The sequence below is a fragment of the Glandiceps talaboti genome, chromosome 21 (genome assembly GCF_964340395.1).
Source record: "Glandiceps talaboti chromosome 21, keGlaTala1.1, whole genome shotgun sequence".
In the NCBI taxonomy this organism is placed as follows: Eukaryota; Metazoa; Hemichordata; class Enteropneusta; family Spengelidae; genus Glandiceps; species Glandiceps talaboti.
Window position 1 is genome coordinate 712,770 of NC_135569.1, and position 20,958 is coordinate 733,727.

The window sequence follows — 20,958 nt, forward strand, 5'->3', positions numbered from 1 at the left end:
ATGTGTTACCAAGGTAAGTACAACTGCATTGTGGGTAATCTTGAGTTGTGTTACCAAGGTAAGTACAATTGAATTGTGGGCTCTGTCGATGACAGGTAAATTTTTGTTACACATTGATTGTTGATAATATTCAAATATGTTACCCAGGCAAGCACAGCTGAATTGTGGGTTATATTGATGAGAGGTGTTACCAAGGTAAGTACAATAGAATTATGGGTATATTTATCGGTATTTGAATTTATTAATCTTTCCACAGGTGCCTGTGGTGATGGCCAATGTCAAAACAATGCTGGTCCGAGCGGATTCCGGTGTATATGTCCCCCTGGTAAAGCTGGTGAACGTTGTGAAACCGGTATGTAATGACAGCTCAGTGAAACTTCTGCATTTCATTTCTACTTTTCCAGTATAAATCTGAAATAGCAATGTAGATTTTGCTGTTTGTTTTAAACTCATATTTACGTTTTATTTTTTGATTTAAAGAAGAGAGTATGTGATTCTTTTTTTTGAATTTTTCAGAGAATTTCAATGTAATATGTTGCTTATTTTTATTTCCATATATTTTTCTAACTCTACTAGTACAATATGGTGTATTACATCTTTATTCCATGTGATCTTGTGAAAAGGAAAGGTCATGCCAGGTCATACAATGTTATGTCAAAGGTTAAAGGTCATAGATATGATGAAAGGTTAAGGTTATACAGTGACATTATATCATGTCAACTTATCAACTGTTCCATCATAATTATGCAATGTTAAAATTCAAGATGACCAAAGGTCATACTATGTTATGTCAAAGGTTAAAGGTCATCGGGGTGACAAAAGGTTAAGGTTGTGCAGTGACATTATTATCATGTCAACTTATCAACTGTTCTATCATATAAGGTCAAAGGTCATATTGTGCTGGGTCAAATGTTGAAGATCATAGGACAAGCTCAACAAAGGTCATGTCAGAGGTCAAATGATAAGTTATGTGTTCCAAATCATCACATTTTAAAGGAAGAAATTACAAACCCAAAACTTTGTTACTGACCTTTGAACTCATCCATAACATGACCTTTGAACTCATCCATAACATGACCTTTGAACTTATCCATAACATCCCTGTATGAAACTAGCTTGGCTCGTTTCCAATGGTGCTATTTTTATTGTCATAAAAGTACAAAACTTGTGATTCTTATCAAAAGGTCAAGTTTCTTGTTTCAACTATATTTTACTCCTGCGATAATTCAGGTTTGTCAATTTCACCTCATATTTAAATAAATAAATTACATTAAATTTCATAAATTTCATTTTTGAGCATTTATCAAAGAATTTATACCTCAACGACAGTCAACTCTCACTGCATGTAACTATTTTTAACACACAAAGTAACTGTTGCAACCATTTAGGGTCAAAGGTTGATTCTCAAAGTAACTGTAGCAACCATTTAGGGTCAAAGGTTGATTCTCAAAGTAACTGTAGCAACCATTTAGGGTCAAAGGTTGATTCTCAAAGTAACTAGCAACCATTTGGGGTCAAAGGTTATATTTAGAATACATTATAAAAATATTAGTGAACATTTAGAAACTTATATCTAATGTTTAAAAATGTCAAGATTTATTGATCTCTAAAAATTAACTTTTAAGAAAAATGTAGTATTTATATTTGGTGGCTGTCTTTTTAACTATTTTGTAATACAAATTACTAGCTTTGTAACAGTGTTAATGATATTTTTTTATAAATGTGCTGCTATGATGTTCATTTTGTGTCGTTACTGAAATAATTCTACGTAAGAACTATTTTGTAAAACGTTCAAAAACTTGGGCAAACTAATTTTTATACCGAGAGGTACATACAAGTCTATGTTTCTCAGCTACTTTACTAATTTAACTTTCTCTCTTTGAGTTTTCTGTAACAATCTACCTCACCATCTGTGAATCCAGAAATGTTACCAATTGAAAAGGAAAAAAATTGCATGTTGCTAGATATATGTAGAACAAAGCTGTAGCTCCTTAAATAACAAGACACCCAGTGATTTGGTTATTTGAAAATCAAGTACTGAACTCTGATTGGCTCATCTTAGTCATGTGATATTTATTGCATAATGCAGTTACTTTATTTGAAAATCAAGTATCATAATTGATTGGCTCATCTTTGTCATGTGATATTTACTACATAATATGATTGGCCGAGTGTGGTCATTAATATTAATGAAGCTCTACTGTGGCGTTGAAAGATCAATTGAATATATATTTATACTCTTTTTGTGACTTGATGTTTCATGCATTTAACTTGAGTTTTATCTCTCAAAATTTATGCAATAGAAAACTTGTGCAGTTCTGTTTTGTAATTCTAGCCGCCTCAAATAGTAATTCAATGGAGCTAGGAAGTCATGTTGTATTTGAGATAAAAGTTGAGATTGTTGTTGCTTAGAGATGACTTTTGTTGTCAAAATAAGATGGCCTATTTGTATCAGGATTTTGTACAAACTTTGTGTTCCTGTTTGATTTTATCTTCCATAATTTACACCCCAAGGTGTATGTGTGAGTAGTGGCAATACATATTAATTTGTATTGCTATTGTACTTGGTGCCTTTGGCTGTCTTGTTGAACGACAACTTGTATTGCTATTGTACTTGGTGCCTCTGGCCATCTTGTTGAACGACAGCTAAAAGGTGATATTTAGTGCCTGCCTAAGTGGCAGAACTATGCTAGCTAGGAATTGTGACTGGCCTAAGTGCTACAATTCTATCCCTGGTAAGAATCATGACTCACCTAGGTGGTACAGTTCTAAAGTACATAGGAATTATGACTTGCCTAAGTGGTAGAATTTTGTTTTAGGCTTAGTACAGGAATTACAGAATATGGCTTACTACGAGTGGTGCATATTTTTTTTTTACGAAAGTCAAAGTTTATTAGAAAGTTATTGAGAGATAATTATGTTTTTTTTTGTGTGTGCAGTTTTTAACTAGAAATGTCATAAACTTCACAAATACAAGATGTTATTGATGTTTTGTTGCTATGGTGCTTTTTATAACTCTGTATTGTTTTACAGTCGTCAATAAATTTTTTGTCATGACAACCTGGGTACAGGAATGCTAATAAAGTTATTACAATTGTACTGTTTGCTGTATAGACATCAGTTACAGCCATTACAGCCTGAGCATGCAGTTTTGAAGAGATGAGTGTGATAAGTTGTCTACTTCAAACTGCAGTAGCTGTATTCATCAGCAAATTGAAAATTGTGGATGGAAGTGCCAGAAAGTTAACCGTCTTCACTGCTTTGTAAGATGACAACCAATTCTGAATACTATCATCCTGTAACAAAGCCTCACACCAGTTATGCACAGTTTGATAGATATATTGAATTCATAAAGTATCGTTCCATTTTAACCCCCTTATAATTTCATCTCAACTGATTCACCCTCTAAAGGGGGGTGGGGGAGGGGGGGGGGGTCAATGAATTCTTGTGCATATACATGTATTATTCCTTGGCCAAAGGTATAGAGGTAGCTAACGACAAATACTGTATATAAGTACTCACACATTCACAAAGTATATATTAACAAACAAATGGATGGACCATGGGAAAACATGACAGTGCAGTCTGCACAAATGGACCATGGGAAAACATGACAGTGCAGTCTGCACAAATGGACCATGGGAAAACATGACAGTGCAGTCTGCACAAATGGACCATGGGAAAACATGACAGTGCAGTCTGCACAAATGGACCATGGGAAAACATGACAGTGCAGTCTGCACACAAATAGCAGGCAATGGAAAATTCCTTTAAAAGTAGTTCAAATGTCATGTCCATTGACAACCAGCTGTTAGAAAGACCATCTCCATGGAAACTGAAGAATGGAACTGAAATTCAGCAACTTGTAACTGAAGATGCAGGCAAGGCAGTGTGTTGTTCATTCATATGTTTTGTGTGATTTTTTCATTTTATTGTTTTATCATAATTTCTTATTCTCATTAATTAATCCAATTTTCTGTTCTCATTATCATCCCTATCATGTAACAGTTAAGGTTTTTTCTCCCCAGCCTGTTTTGTTGTTTATTTGTGTTGACCCATTCCTATTATCCTTGGCTACTTTCCATGGTCATTCTGTGTTAACTGTGGTTTACCATGGTTGACCTTGACAGTGGTCTGTAGTTTGTGTAAATGTGGTGAAGACTTATCTACATTATATATCCATATCATCAGGTGAGTTTCATTTATCACTTTCTTGTCCCAAAATCATTCATTTAAAAAAATCAATTATCATTTTCGTTATCATCCATTATGTGCATTCCCCATCACGTGGCATTTACTGGATGACCTGTTGTTATCATTCCCCATCATCTGCCATTTTCCTTTATCCCAAATCTTCCTCAATCACCTGGCATTTACCAAATGACACCCTGTTGTCATCATTTCCCTATAATTTCCCTAAAATGAGTTAATAATAATCTGACATTTGTACCCAATGGCTTCCCGTTGTCCTCTATCCTAAATCTTCCCAATCACCTGCCATTGGCACCCTGTTGTTGTCATTCCCCCATCATCCAGCATTTTACCCGGCCAGTGGCTATCTGTTGTCGCCATTCCCCCATCATCCAGCATTTTACTCAGTGGCTATGATCTTGTTGGTTGTGACTGGTCATTTTCCAGAACTCATCGGCTTGTGGACTGCTAAGTCCTCACTGACAACATACTGCCTGCTTGCCTTGTGTGTTTGTAACTGGTAAAAGTAAGTTGTAGGCTGGCATTAAGATGGTCACATGTTTCTTTTCACCTGAAAAGAAAAGCTGCTCTAAAAAGTATGATACAGTCTTTGGTTCTTGGTTTCATTGTTACAATATTTTGGTTACCATAGTAACAAGGCTCATTGTTACCATAGTAGTAATGCTCTAAGTTACCACAGTAACAAGGCTCTTGGTTACCATAATAATGATGTTCTTGGTTACCATTGTGATATTTTCGTTACCATAGTAAAAAGGTTCCTGGTTACAGTTGTCATGATTTGTAAAACCAAGAACCAAAGACGTACTGCTTCATTGCCAGCATGCCGTATACAGACATTTAAGTGCTGCGTTTATCAAAAACAAGCAGTAACATCTGTTTTGTTCTGATTCACATTTGCAAGGAAAGCATCCAACAAGGCAAATGAAAAAAGCACATTGCTGCTGTCCTAACTCTAAAGCCAAACAAATATAGCTTGCTGCTTGGAAAGCCCAATGTCCTAGCTAGCTTTTGTGTGTGTATATATAACAAGTTGAAAGATAACAATGTGTGTCTGGATAGATTATAAAAACCAGGAAAATTGTTGGTTTTTTCTATAAAAAATTTCAGAAGTTCAGAGTCTCAACTCCAAAACTTAAACAAATGTACATTTTCTGTCTACAATGCTGCTGGCAGTGGATCATCCAAATTTTGGGAATTTACAGATTTTCCAATCGAGAGTTTAATTTTTTGGAAAGTAGTGTTAATGTTGCCATCTTTGTGACCTGCCCTTTTCAGTTGCAAAGTTGAAACAGTGACAATGTAGCTAACATTCAACCACTGATGGTATTTTGGCTTAGGGTTCTCCCCCAATATTATGATACTTAGTGTTGAAATATATGCTGAACTGAACAAAATTTCATATGTTAATACCAGACTGATCATCAAAGATGGACATGTGATCATCAAAGATTGACCCGTCATCTTCAAAGGTGAACATGTCATGTGTTCTTAAAAGATGAACATGTGATCTTCAAAATTCATTCCAGTCAGTTATGATTTTTCTGTCAAAAGCTATCGTTTCATTTGCATTGCTTTAACTACATAGCTTTTGAAATTACTCCCAGGTTTCAAACCCATTGTCATTCAGTTTTTTACTTCTATGCTGAAAAGGTCAGGTCTCTAGAATTGTCAGGTATTGTAATGGTGGAGGGTGAAAACTCATTACACACAGTTTTGGTATTTGAGCACTTTGACTCGTTTTGTTTAGTCTATCATTTTCAGAGTTAACTGTTAACTTCAAACTACCACTATGTCATTAATATTATACACATTGAAGGGAATATTTCAGTTTGTTGCTTAAACCCGGCAAGTGAATTTCACTGGTTTTTTCACTGTCTGCCATGATGTCTTGAGTTTATGCAACAGTCTGAAAATATATGGTAGCACAGAGTTTAAAATCTTTCTTCACATTGGTTTAAGTTTACACAGAATCTGTATATCAGTTTTTCTTTTCACTCTATTTTTTGATGTCTTAAAAGATGCACAGGTGACTCCTGTATTTCACAATTTATTGGGGTTCAAGCGTTCAATATTGCATTTGCTGCATTTACATATAGCTGTTGAAACAAAATGGAGGCAATGATGACATTTGTTTTCATGGTGTTACCATGGGAACCAAATCTCAGCCTGAAGCTTGTTACTCAGCAGCCATATTTGACACACAGGTGGAGGATTGATGCACGTTTAACTTTTGAGTGTCTCTGTTGTCTTTGTTGATTTGCAGATAAATTAATGCACAGTTGTGTTTTAATATTGTAAATGCACGCATAATTATGTGTCGGGGCAGAAGGTACTTGCCGAATATTCTTAATTTTGATACTAGCATGTAAATGTTGAATGTGTTACCTTTCTGTTGAGAACAATGCATGCTGAAGTGTATAGTGGTTCTGACAGACAAGGTATAAGATTCCACTGGCTTACTCTGTGATCAAATTCAGAAATTCCACCTTGTTTGAACTTAAGGCAAATATTTTGTTTAGTTATAGTGCTGAAGGTATTGCAATGTGTCACTGTCTGCCTGTTGGCTGAAATCCTGTAGGAATAATTGCCATATCATATGAATGTTACATTGTGTGACATGTTGAAATCCCTTCAAACAAAGTGATTGCCATTCTCGCAAACCAGAGCTGTTATTTCTTCTGCTACACTTCGAAATACGGATGCCATGTTTTGGACGGTGCCATAAAAGAGGCTGTGGTTTGCGATGATGAGTGATTGCACCCTGTGTCCAGAGGAAATGAACAAATTTGCATTTTCTGCCTAAATTATTGAATTTTCATATGTTACCATTATTTGCAAAGTTAATGAAGAATTTTTATCCTGCCGCATTTGTGCTTCAGAGTTTGAGCTTACTGTAACCATGCAACCATTAAGTGTAGAAATATCATTGTTTTTGCTGCAAATGAAAAGAATCCCACAATTATCCCATCTTTTTTCATGACCATGCATTATTTTGTTGTACATTAGACTCCTATCAGTCACACAACTGAAAACCTCCAGAATTTGTAACCCAAAATGAATATTATGTACTTTATATGTTCCTTGGATGATCTGCTGTGCTTACCATATTTGGTCATGATATACCACATATGATAAACTATAATCCACAAAGTTTGCCATATAAGGAAATAAACCTGAGCTTACCATATAAGGTAAAGCCACTAAGATTGCCAAATATGGTAAACTCTGAAGATTGCCATATATGGAAACAAACCTTCTAAGATTGCCATAACAGGTAGAAATCTCTTAGGATTCTGTCATTAATGTTGTGATCATTTCTTGTCCACAGATATGGTAATCTTGGAACCCGCTTTCAATGGTAACTCATACATGACTTACAATGGATTACATAATGCACAAAAACGAGTACGCTTGGCTGTCACTTTTAAACCCAGAAGTCGAAACGATGGATTGATTTTGTTCAATGGTCAAAGTGAAGGGGGGAAAGGAGATTATATTTCACTGGCAGTAAAAGATGGTGCTGTTGAGTTCAGATATGATAGTGGATCAGGTAAATGGACACCCCTATTTTAGGAATCGGGGGTTCAAATTTCAACAATAACAATGGAACATATTTTAGCTATGACTTTGGAGTACTAAAACAAGAAACATTTTTAGGTCTTTCTGAATAACAATTGTGAATGCTAAGTATGTCATCAATTTTGTGGTTCCACATCACAGCAACATTTGCTTATGATATAATTAACCAAGAATGTTCAGTCTTCTATCTAATCATTAAACTTCATTTATACTTTTTAATTTTCTAATACATTGTAAGCAATTCCTAAAAGGAAAATTTGACTCACAAAATTCAGTTATGCCTTTATTTTCAATTTTTTAATGCAGGGTCTGCTGTACTCCGAAGTGGTGAAAATATTACATTAGATATGGTCCATACAGTTGAGATAGAACGAAATGTAAAAGATGGTGTACTCATAGTCAATGGAGGTGAATCTGTGATGGCCACATCACCAGGAGACACTCGGGGCCTTAATTTAGGCTTGGATCTGTATGTTGGCGGACATGATGATTTTAGTAATGTACCTAGTAGAGTTGAAGTACAAGGTGGCTTTATAGGATGTATCACAAAGGTAATTATCGACATCATTCTGTGCTTACTTTAACAGCTTGAATAATCATACAGGGTATCAATGGCGGAGTGGTTAGCTTGTATGCCTCTTACCACTGCAGTCTGGGTTCGAACCTGCTTGAAGTCAGGTGGGCTTGAGTAAAATTAAAAAAACTGCATTCTCAGTTGGTTGTCTGATAGTGGAGTCTTTTCTTGTTGATAGAAACAACAATATGACTACAAGCATCAAGTTCCATTTCAACACATTGTTCAAGCATCCAGCACTATGTCGCAACACTGCATTCACACAGCTGGAGTCTGACAGTGGATCTTTTCTAACAGAAACAACAAGATGACTACAAACAGCATGTTCCATCTCAAAACATGGTTCAAGTGTCTACTACTGTGTCTCATCACTTTCTATTTTAGGTCCAAATCAATGGTTTACCGCTGAATCTTGTTAAGTCAGCAATAAGTGGTGCTAACATAGATGAATGTGGTGACACACTACCATGTGACAGAGACCCCTGTAGAAATGGTGGAACCTGTCTTGCTGTGGATGAATCAAACTATCAGTGTCAATGTGTACAAGGAAAATTCACAGGTGAGATAGGTAGTTTTAATTCATGCTCCCCACACTGCATTTTACCTCCTAGGTTACTGATTAAAATCACAGTGTTCTCTGTCTAATATACTGCAATATTGTTATCCATTGGTGGTACTACAACAGTATTTATAGTAACGTGTGATATTTTCCTTTGATAAATTTCAGGTCCTAACTGTGAGACACCCATCAATCCATGTTCTGTGACTGATCCTTGTTTAAATGGTGGTACATGTCAACCTCTTGGTATTAATTATAAATGTCATTGTCCACTAGGATTTGGTGGAACTGACTGTGGACAAAGTAAGTTTTAGACCAACTTTATAATATTCTGTTAGGTGACAGATAGAGCAAATTTTTCCTCTGGCACAAAGAAAAAAAACCCAGTGTCGTGAGTTATACAACAATTACTGTTACTGTTTGTTAGTCTGTATTAAAGGTATGGCATGATGGGACTAGGAACAGGACACCCAAACTCATACATCAGTCAATTCCTTGCATAGATTAGAACAGATTCAATTATCGTGTATGTAAATATTTTACAAAATAGAACTTTTGGAAACCTTTTGATTTTGAGTTTTGTTGAGACCATACTTACAGTTCTTGAAAAATAATAATACATAAAGTATTCAGTTGTGCTACAATGACATTGGTGCTATTTTTATTCCTCTACAGCTGTTGTGTTTGATTATGGTGCTGGTTTCAACTCTGATGGATTCATAGTATTCCCAAGCACAATTGTACCAAGAGCGTGAGTCTTTAAACTAGTGTCAATTAAAAGGGCCATACCAGATGAGTGATAATTTGTTTGCGTGTGTGTGTGTGTGTGTGTGGGGGGGGGGGGGGGGCTCCATATTGAAATAGTACTTAGTAGAGATGTAATAGTTCAAATTTGCCAAATTTCCAAAATCATTTCCTCATCATCGTCTACACCCTAAATCTAAAATGTTGAATGCTGTGCACGTTTCATTCACTCTCTTGTTTCTTGAGTCATACAATCTAGCAAAACATGTAAGGTCCATTCTGAACTTAAGTCCTAACATTTAGGTAATTAATTGAATGTTTAACGTCATTATTATCTATGCTTTGCTGATCTGCAGTGAACCACTTGATTAGCCAGCTGGGCTTTCATGTTAGTCTGCCTGGCAGGGCCATTTTCATTTGAATTGTATGTATGAAAAAAAGGAAACAAATCTGAAGATACATAATCAGTGGAATTTATAAAATGTTGAATATATGAAATAAATTCTGTGATATTTGTGTTGACATGGACTCTTTTCTCTTGTTGTAGGAATGGTAATACAGAAGAAATTATCACCCTGACATTTAAAACAGAAGCAGAAAATGGTCTCATATTCTTTCAAGGAGAGGTATATATAACTTCAATTTTGAATACACGGCATCAAGTAGAGAGCTGTCAGTGTCATTTGGGTATACCCCAATTGAAAATATCAATATTGAGCAACCGTAGAGAGCTGTCAATGGCATTTGGGGTATACCCCAATTGAAAATATCAATATTGAGCAAGTAGAGAGCTGTCGATGGCATTTGGGTATACCCCAATTGAAAATATCAGTCTTGATCAAATAGTGGGCTATGTCACACTGTGTAGTATTAGGGTGATACTACCCCAATTGAAAATATAAACATTGAGAAAATAGGGAGCTATGTATTGCTGTATGGTGATGAAGTGAAAAGATGCAATAAAACATCTTCCTTAGACTTGTATGGTATGCTTTGTGCTTAAAAGACAAAATACTAATTTAGTCTTGGATTCTTTTTTGTTTAGCGAGAAGGGAATTCAGGACATGGTAGAGACTTTGTTGCTCTTGGAATAAGGGATCATCTCTTGGAATTCAGGTGTGTATGATTTCAAAATGATAATCATGATAATGATAAAGAGATTTATATTGTGCCTAGTATCCATTAAGAGATGCTCACTGATGCTTTACAATAAAAATACAGTCACAAATAAGTTCTCTCAAAAAGGTATGTCTTAACTCTTGACATGGAACAAAGTCTCAGTACTGGGTGAAGAGCACACAGTATTTGGTAGTTGTACCAAAGAATTGTGGCTGCATAGCTGAAAGACTTATCTCTGTATTATTTGATTTTTGTTCTCGGAACCTTTGAGTATTGTATTATGACTTGAATGCAAAGATCTTGAAGGATTGTTAACTAAAACCATTTTAACTCAAATAATCAGATACAGCAGAGGCAGGCATAGGTGTGGTGTTTGCCCTGTAGATGTAGGCAACATTTATGTCTGCATACAAAGAAACTAAACAAGTTGAGCATTTATCAAGGAATTTATACCACAATTCTCACTATGTTTCATTATTTCCGGCACTCAAACTAACTCAAAGCAACTATTAAGGGTCAATGGTTGATTCTCAACATAACCATAGCAACCATTTAGGGTCAAAGGTCAAATAGTGAAATACATATTGAAAAATATTGATTGATTGATAGTTATATAGATGCAGCGATAGACAGACAGAGAGATAGACAGATTATTTCATCTTGAAATGGAATATCATTTTATCTTCCTGTATTTTCAGCTATCAACTGGGCAGTGGAGAAGCTAATATTTACTCAACTAAAATAGTGGATGACAATGAATGGCATACAGTTGTCCTAAAAAGGTAAGATTCTCATGATAGTGACATCGGACTTCACATGGGATATGGACAGGATGATGTAATACATGGGATATGGATAGGATGATGTAATACATGGGATATGGATAGGATGATGTAATACATGGGATATGGATAGGATGATGTAATACATGGGATATGGATAGGATGATGTAATACATGGGATATGGATAGGATGATGTAATACATGGGATATGGATAGGATGATGTAATACATGGGATATGGATAGGATGATGTAATACATGGGATATGGATAGGATGATGTAATACATGGGATATGGATAGGATGATGTAATACATGGGATATGGATAGGATGATGTAATACATGGGATATGGATAGGATGATGTAATACATGGGATATGGATAGGATGATGTAATACATGGGATATGGATAGGATGATGTAATACATGGGATATGGACAGGATGATGTAATACATGGGATATGGACAGGATGATGTAATACATGGGATATGGACAGGATGATGTAATACATGGGATATGGATAGGATGATGTAATACATGGGATATGGATAGGATGATGTAATACATGGGATATGGACAGGATGATGTAATACATGGGATATGGACAGGATGATGTAATACATGGGATATGGACAGGATGATGTAATACATGGGATATGGATAGGATGATGTAATACATGAATTGTTAGTTTCTGCCGAGAACAAATATTGGTGATATAATACAAAAATACATGGACATCAGGATGGTGAGATTGATACAGACATACGAAGGTTGAAGTGAAAAGGGAGGGATGCCAATATCTTTTGATTTCATCTTTCAGAACGGACAGAATTGGTGCTATGATTCTGGACAATGAAGATCCAATTCCTGGTGAATCAGGAGGATCATTACAGAGACTAAATGTTAAAGGAAATGTTTATATAGGTATGTAAAACAGGTTGTCAGTAACCTCTCCACTATTTGTTGTATGGTTGTTCTTACCTGTAGTATTACAACCAATTAAATGTTGTGAGAACGATTGTTCATAGACTCCGGGTTCATACTTGGTAATGAGAATTTCTACTCAAAGTCAAAATATTTCTTGGAAACAAATCCCATATTTTCACTGACACCTCGTCAGCATCGCCAGGGATATACTATAGACAAAAACTATGCAGTGACATGTGGTATATATAAGTTGATCTGAAAAAAGGTCAAAATGAAATACTCACAGTGGTTTGCCTTCTTCCTACAACAACTTTCTTGTGCTAATTTCAGGTGGCGCACCAAGTATGGAAATATTAACTGGCAAGAAGTTTAACACAGCAATGTCAGGATGTATATATGATCTCATTATACAAGTTGAAGGGCAACCTGAGAGAAGAGTTCATCTTTTGAATGATGCTACAAAAGGTGTCAATGCATTGGCATGTCAGAGCCAACCATAAACCTGATAGTGTTCAAACCATTAGTATTATAATATCTCTGTAACCGAGCAGTCTGTCTACGAAACACTTCAATCGATGACAACTTGCAGAAACCAGTAACTGAGATGCAATAAAAAAACAAGACAATTAGAAACTTATGTACGGTGGATGAAATGTTGAACACCATTTGAACATGTTAGTATATTATTAATTACCAAGAAGTAAACATTTCTTACAGTCAGGTGAAACAATAGTCCTTGAATATTAAACAAGAAATCATTTTATACTACATGTATAACACGAGTCAATTTGATTAGAATCTGATGTAGTGGTCAATTACTGGTTTTCCTTGTATTTTTTATTTTGTATGTTCACATGTTGATTTTGGTCATTGCCTGACGACTGCCCAGTTCTCAGTACTTCAAAACCAATGAATCACAGTGAGGTATTCTTACTGGTTAAATGGAACATTCATTTAATGCTGGTTGAGAATCAGTCAGATTGAGAGGGCAGTAACTGCAACTAAGACCATAACATGTATTACAAAAGACAAACACAAAGGTAATAGTAAACAAATAACTGACCACTTCATTGGATTTTAAAGCGGCACAAGCTAACTTTAGATTTTATGGGTGTAATATTTTGCTGTATATTCAAAAGGTACTCACAGTATTCTATCTTCTGAAACATATATATAAATGATCATATACAGTATCTATAATGTCCAGGAAATTCCGACTATGCAATCAACTGTTCTAACAATGCCAGACAATTTTTTTTAAAGTCATAGAAAACATACCTAGAAATGAACATTATCCTAACATAACGTAACCATGGCTTTATGTTGTTTTTTCACATAAGTAAAGAGTTTATAAACTCAACTTGTACCACCTTCAAGTAAAAGAAAATACTGATAATGAGAAGAAGAAAAGTGAAGAAAGTATTTAACAAGGAATAAATATGACAGTATGAATTCACCAATAATAAATGTGTGTGTTGAAAGGGTAACAAGCTGAGTTAATATACTTTTGGGTATAATTTTTTGCTGCATATTTAAGAAGTACTCGTGGTATTGTACTTACTGAAATGTACTTAACTGTCATTTGCAATTAACTGAACTCAAACTGGGTATTAAAATATAACATATAAACAATCTAATGATATAATTTATTATACTATGCAATCAACTGTTTCAACAATGCTAGGAGATCGTTGTAGTGTCACAGAATGCATACAACGACAGTAACATTTACTAAAATAGTTTCAAAGTTTAATCAAGGTTTTATGTAAGTATTTTCACTTGAGGTAAATACTTTATAAACTCAGTTTGTGCCACTTTAATCAGATTGGAGTATTAACATATTTGTTCTCTTTGCATGAACAATCTAGATATAAGAGCTTCAATTTGAAGCTGCCAAATTATTATATGGAAAACACATTTCTATTTATCGTTTTGAGTACTTTTTCTACCATCCTTAATAAAGAAAAGTCTAAAACATGTCTAAGTCTGTCTATAAAATATTTGTCAAATAACAGGGTTTTTCACAGGGAAGCTCTCTGTATCATTTATCAATGTCATAAAAGTCATTGCAAGTAACATGTTTATTATTTCAGCTACCTGAGTAGTAATATCACTACATCATATTTTTGTCACTTTATTTTTTCCTCACAGTCTCAGGCAAACATACAACCAAAATCTAAACTTAAGCCATTCCAAAACTATTTCATTTTGACAGGGCTTTCCCCATCTACCAACTTCAATTTTTATTATTTTTCTATTTTCATGCCTAAATTCTAAAAAAACCCATAATTTAGTGAATCTAGACTGTGGTGATTTTAGTTGTGATGTGTCTCAACTCATGCCTAAACTTCTGCTAATACTATACTACAGTAATAATGTATTTTAGTGAATTATTGGCCAGAAAATGAATGTGAATTCTTACTGTGTTTTAAATCTACTCACTGTGTCAGACGAATTCTTACTGTTTTAAATCTACCCACTCTGTCAGATGAATTCTTACTGTGTTTTAAATCTACTCACTGTGTCAGATGAATTCTTACTGTGTTTTAAATCTACTCACAGTGTCAGATGAATTCTTACTGTGTTTTAAATCTACCCACTGTGTCAGATGAATTCTTACTGTTTTAAATCTACTCACTGTGTCAGATGAATTCTTACTGTGTTTTAAATCTACTCACTGTCAGATAAATTCTTACAGTGTTTTAAATCTACCCACTGTCAGATGAATTCTTAGTTACTGTGTTTTAAATCTACTCACTGTGTCATATGAATTCTTACTGTGTTTTAAATCTACTCACTGTGTCAGATGATGTCAGTAGCATCAACTTGTGATCAGAATTAATGATGAGTTGTGCTACAAAATCTGCATTTGTAAACCGGATCAACCAATCACAAAGGGATAGATCTCATGTACTTTATGAGACAAATATAGGGAAAAATGAATCTAGAGAATACAGATTTAAATTAATTTAACTAAAAGTGTGTAGTATTTACTAGTCTTATGCATTATCTATTTAACTTAGCAGCTGAAAAAATTCAAAATTTTAATTTTGTTGGAGAAAAAACTTAAAAACAAGTCAAGTGAAAGAGGCATTGTGGGGTAAATTTTGGAATAGCTAGATGTATTTTCCGGAGTATTTATTACTGATATACAAACCAACCATTGTGGTTATCTTTTATAGTTGTCATAGTTACAGTTCCTACATCAATCAAAATTTACCAGAATCACTGCCTTCTTTTCTTCAATAAATAAAAGCACATTTGTGGAAAGTAGAAAAACTTAATAATGATGTTTTTAATCTCAACTCAAATTTGGCTGTTTTTATACATCTCAACTTTATTGCATATTTATTTTTCAAAACAGAAAAAAGGAAGAAAAATATGTTTTATAACAAAAAGAGGAAAAAATGATGAAAATAAACTATTGGAAACACTTTCATGTTGTATTACTATTAGTAGCCCATATATACAAAATTAGTGTTGATTATTAAAATTTTATAGTGATATTACTAGGTGCATTAGTTTTTCAATAAAATTCCTGTGAATACTAAATGCTCATTAGCAATATTTAGTCTTCATTTTAATCGCAAAAATATTCGAATGAATCTGTTTTTATTTTTGGTTAATATTTTTTCCTTTGTACAACAGGAACACAAACAGGGTATGTGTATAACTCATTGTTTTTCCACAACGCTGCAATTTTACCTTTAAACAGTCAAGTTTTATAATTTATCATTGTTGTGAAATCAGTAGACTCTTCACAGCGACAGTTAACAGACACCCTGCCCAGGGGAAAAATGTTACTCTGACTTTCGGGAAAGTGGTTTAAAATCATCAGCGATATTCTGTTTCTGAATGCCACAATTTGAACTTTTCAACAGACTGAATATACTCTGTAATTTTTCAAAATATTTAGTTCTATACTTTTAAAATTTGTCTTTCATGAAGGAAGACACTGTCTGTGACATCTTACACAAAAGTTATTTAACTTTTATAATCTTTTATCCTTTGTTAGAGGAGCGTTTTAGATATGTCAAATTTTATTTCAATACTTATTATATATAGTAATAAAATGCAAACAATATTGTAGCTTTATTTGGAAAAGTATTTTTCCTGCTTTTATTTGTCTTCGTATATAAAACTTTAAAAGTCACTGAAATATGATTGCTGTGCCTTGAAAGTCTGAACAACTTGTTTTGTCATTTTATTACATATTTGTACATAACCAGTCACAGAATTGTCAACTTTTAACGTAATAATTCAATTTTGTAGTGAAAATGAAAATTTTTATGCATGTAGGATAAGAACTGAATTCAGTGAACATACAGTAATTGACACGTCCTGTCCGATGACAATACATGTACTGTCATATTGATGGAGCAGTGGTTAGATGAGATTAAGGGAGCCGTGATTAGACCTGATTGAGGGAGCACTGATTAGATTAGATTAGATTAAATCATTTCATGTCTCTCATATATTATATAGTGTTAATGCTATTGTCTTAGTTCCATTTAATATCATATATCTTTTCAGCAGACCAAGCTGTGTCACTACAGTATTTTGCGAGAGGCAATCAGGTCAAAGGTTAATGGTAAAACAAAGATTTTAACTGTCCTAGAATTATGTGTAAAAAACCAATTAGGATCACTACTATCAGGTGAAATGTGTTTGCATCAATTTTACACATGGAGTTGTCATCACACTTCAAAACAAGAAATCAAATGAATAAACTTTGTTTATGTATAAATTCTTGTATATTCATCTGTGTTAAAGTGTCATCGGATATTGTCCCCCAATATTTTTCTTTGTTCAGCTGAGGAAAATACATAAGGGGGCTTTGCTAGACAAGTATTTTCCAGCTGAATGAAATAAAATATTGGGGAATAACATGATTATACCTCCTCAACCATAATTTATGAAAAACCGAACAAATAATAATGGTGATTTGGAATGTTTGACTAGCACTCAAAACCTGATGACGTTAACCTGGGTTGTTGTGATGTAGAAAGACCAGGGTATATAATCTGTATTTTCTGTTCAAAGACAATAACTTGGCTTGAGTATGTAGGAAGTGGAGGTGTACTAATATTATCTACTTCTTCAATTCATGAATTTATATTTCAGCAAGCCAGAGGCTTTTCTATGGTGGGATCCATCTGTGCATATGTACGTGTGTGTGTGTGTGTGTGTGTGTGTGTGTGTGTGTGTATAATGTTATGTATGTGTCTCAGTCTGCATGTGTGTGTGTGTGTGTGTGTGTGTGTGTGTAATGTTATGTATGTGTCTCAGTCTGCATGCATGTGTGTGTGTGTGTGTGCAATTTTTACTTCAATTCTGATTCACATAATAATGCACATAGAAGGAATTTGTCCATTCAGCATAACTGTTTCAGGGTAACATGCCATGTGAGACATACACATCACAAAGGGTAACATGCCATGTGAGACATACACATCACAAGGGTAACATGCCATGTGAGACATACACATCACAAGGGTAACATGCCATGTGAGACATGCACATCACAAGGGTAACATGCCATGTGAAACATGCACATCACAAGGGTAACATGCCATGTGAGACATACACGTCACAAGGGTAACATGCCATGTGAAACATGCACATCACAAGGGTAACATGCCATGTGAGACATACACGTCACAAGGGTAACATGCCATGTGAGACATACATGTCACAAGGGTAACATGCCATGTGAGACATGCACATCACAAGGGTAACATGCCATGTGAAACATGCACATCACAAGGGTAACATGCCATGTGAGACATACACGTCACAAGGCTAACATGCCATGTGAGACATACATGTCACAAGGGTAACATGCCATGTGAGACATACACGTCACAAGGCTAACATGCCATGTGAGACATGCATGTCATTTTGTATTGCAACCAATCAAATATGAATGAATGGTGACCATATTTGTTAACTGTCACAATATGCATCATAAATCTGTAGGTGTAATATGTAGTCCATTCAAGTGCATAGTACCCATATTATTAAATATGAACTTTCTTTAAAAACAGTCTTCAAGGTCAAATACTTAAATTTGGGTTTTCTTCATAGCTTTTTGAATCAAACATTTCGAGTGATAACATGTTAATCATGACTTTGGTTTGAGTGTGAGGCATACTAGTATGCAAGTCACTTAATTTCATGACCTTGACCTGTATAACAAAATGGCGGTCATATCTGTACTATAGAAGCACATTTTATCTGTTGTTTTCAAAAGTCTTTGATGTATATTGGCACCATTCAAGTGTCTACCCTCGCATTATCAATGATGAGCTTTCTAATAGGACCATATGACCTTTGAACTTGACATTTTTAAGATGAAGAAAAAGCAAGGGTTACATTCTAGCTGTACACTTAGACAGCCAAATATTATTGCTAAATTATATTGAAATCCAACACTACAAAAATCTACATCCCTGGAAAGTACAACACATATTTCCATGGTTAAATTACTAAAAGTTATGTTAAATTCTTTCACATTATGTGAACAAAAAAAATTGTACAAGTCTGAACACGGACTGTGTCTTCCAGTTGTATTATTTGATATATTTTGAAAGCAAATCAAGTCATATGCAATATATGCAAGTCATCCTCGATGTCATTATTTCATCTTGGTTATGGGCAACTTGTAAAGGAGGTCATGTACCCACCATTAGCGATCTCTAACCGTCAGCAGAGGTCAGAAGTTGGAGAACTCAATCGATCTTCCGTAGCAAAATGTATACACGGATAGATTCATACAATAAAATATTCAAGGTCGTTGTCAAAGGTAGGTTATATAGTATATTTTATTTGGTGTGCTGTTCTGAGGTCAGAGTACTAAATTTGTCATGTCATGTACTTTCATCTTTCGTTTTATCTAGACTTTTTCTTTCATAGACGAATATCGTTTGCAAAATACTGTCCTTATAGAATTGAAGTGCAAGGAATTCGTATACGATATTGACAACATTTTATTCCATAGCCAGTAAGTTTGTGTGTTGCCTGTAACAGTACTTTATCAAACAATAGCGTGGAGACGGGTTCTGACCGCGAACAGTCAAATTCTCGCTCTGCCTAGTAGGAATTTGTTCTGTCAATGAGATTTATTCATAGCGATATTGACTTTCATTTTGTTGGAAAACAATGGATAATATGTCTCAACGCAAAGGAAAACAATATCACAGACTTGATGTGTTCCAGGTTGCATGTGTTGCTTGCAACACTCAGGCTGTCACCGTGGCGACAATCCGCACAACCACCTGGTACCACGGGTATACACAGTAGAGTCTGAGAGAGACTGTATAGCATAGGATCTAGAATCTGCTCTCCCCGCATATGGCCAAGATGGTGAGTTAAACATTAAACTTTTGGAAATGGGCGTAACAATTTTAATTTTCAATAATTTCGTTGTGTATGCAATTTTGGGTACACATCATTATTATAATGTATTGATAAATCATCAAGGAATAGATAGTTCACAGCTCACAATGAGAAAAAATAAAAACTTGGCATCGATTTAACAATCTGACGGCTGACATGACAAAACTCTTTCTGTATCGAACTTTGGAGCATTGATTAACACAACGGTATCCCAGATGGGAGAATTAAATATCAAAATATGCATTTAATGACATTCGTATATTTTATTGTCAACAGCAATCACACTTGCGTTGCGCAGTACTGCACGATCAGTAACCTGACTTGTCTGTGCAGTAACTTAGTAATGTCGGAGCCCGGGGTCGGAGAGAGCAAGGTTATAGGCAGGCGCACAATTTTAACAGCAGTAAAAGAAATTTTCACAAGTTTTTTTCGATTGACGACAGAGTGCAGAGGGAAATAACATGTTACAATGGGTTAAAAGAGGTTCAATAATGCTACGAATCGAGAAGCAGAAGCAGTTTAGCATCTATGTTGAAAGAGCGCAACCGGCGAAGCACCTGTAAATGTTGTTGGCACTTCTTTTGGACAGCTGTAGTATGATGTGTACATGAGAGTTTATTGTCAAGATAGTTGTAAGACACCACTTGTTCAGCAGGGTCACCATTAATCACAGTCGGGCACTGCGTTTAGATGAGAGTCGTAACTAATGAATTTGGTACTCATTTATCGTTAAAGTTAAACATGTAGCGAATATCGTCTGTCGTGTCGGAGTTCGGATCAGTTACCGGGGGGGGGGGGGGGGGGGTTACAGAGGGACTGTAGTCGCCTGTAATTTTTTGATAGCACTTACTCCCAGAGCCAAATAACAATGGAAGATTAGACTTATTTAAACAAATATATTTTGTCAACTTGTATTTCGTTCGAAATTTCGCCATCAGAACTAAATACAATCAGAAGTTGCAAGCAAAGTCGTCATGTTCCCAGAAAACTTCGAAGTAAAGCAATCATTATGGACGTAGTCAATCAAATCAAAACTAAATACTTTGTTTCTCTGTAAGTTTC

General features: G+C 34.9%; 1 protein-coding gene across 3 annotated transcripts in view; it reads left to right on the forward strand.

The window, feature by feature from the left end:
• The window catches only part of LOC144451584 (basement membrane-specific heparan sulfate proteoglycan core protein-like), a 140,007-nt gene extending 126,791 nt beyond the window's left edge, over positions 1 to 13,216 (forward strand). Inside the window, exons 69-79 of one of the 3 annotated variants that reach the window (XM_078142471.1) lie at positions 257 to 352; positions 7,541 to 7,762; positions 8,098 to 8,342; positions 8,750 to 8,924; positions 9,093 to 9,227; positions 9,600 to 9,675; positions 10,216 to 10,294; positions 10,714 to 10,784; positions 11,486 to 11,569; positions 12,392 to 12,495; positions 12,829 to 13,216. In XM_078142471.1, coding sequence (XP_077998597.1) covers positions 257 to 352; positions 7,541 to 7,762; positions 8,098 to 8,342; positions 8,750 to 8,924; positions 9,093 to 9,227; positions 9,600 to 9,675; positions 10,216 to 10,294; positions 10,714 to 10,784; positions 11,486 to 11,569; positions 12,392 to 12,495; positions 12,829 to 12,998 — 1,457 coding nt within the window. In that variant the 3' untranslated portion in view covers positions 12,999 to 13,216. Of the gene's footprint in view, positions 1 to 256; positions 2,599 to 7,540; positions 7,763 to 8,097; positions 8,343 to 8,749; positions 8,925 to 9,092; positions 9,228 to 9,599; positions 9,676 to 10,215; positions 10,295 to 10,713; positions 10,785 to 11,485; positions 11,570 to 12,391; positions 12,496 to 12,828 lie in introns of those variants that run through there. The other 2 variants (XR_013482300.1, XM_078142472.1) reach the window with 2 other exon arrangements.
• The last annotated feature ends 7,742 nt before the right edge of the window (positions 13,217 to 20,958 follow it).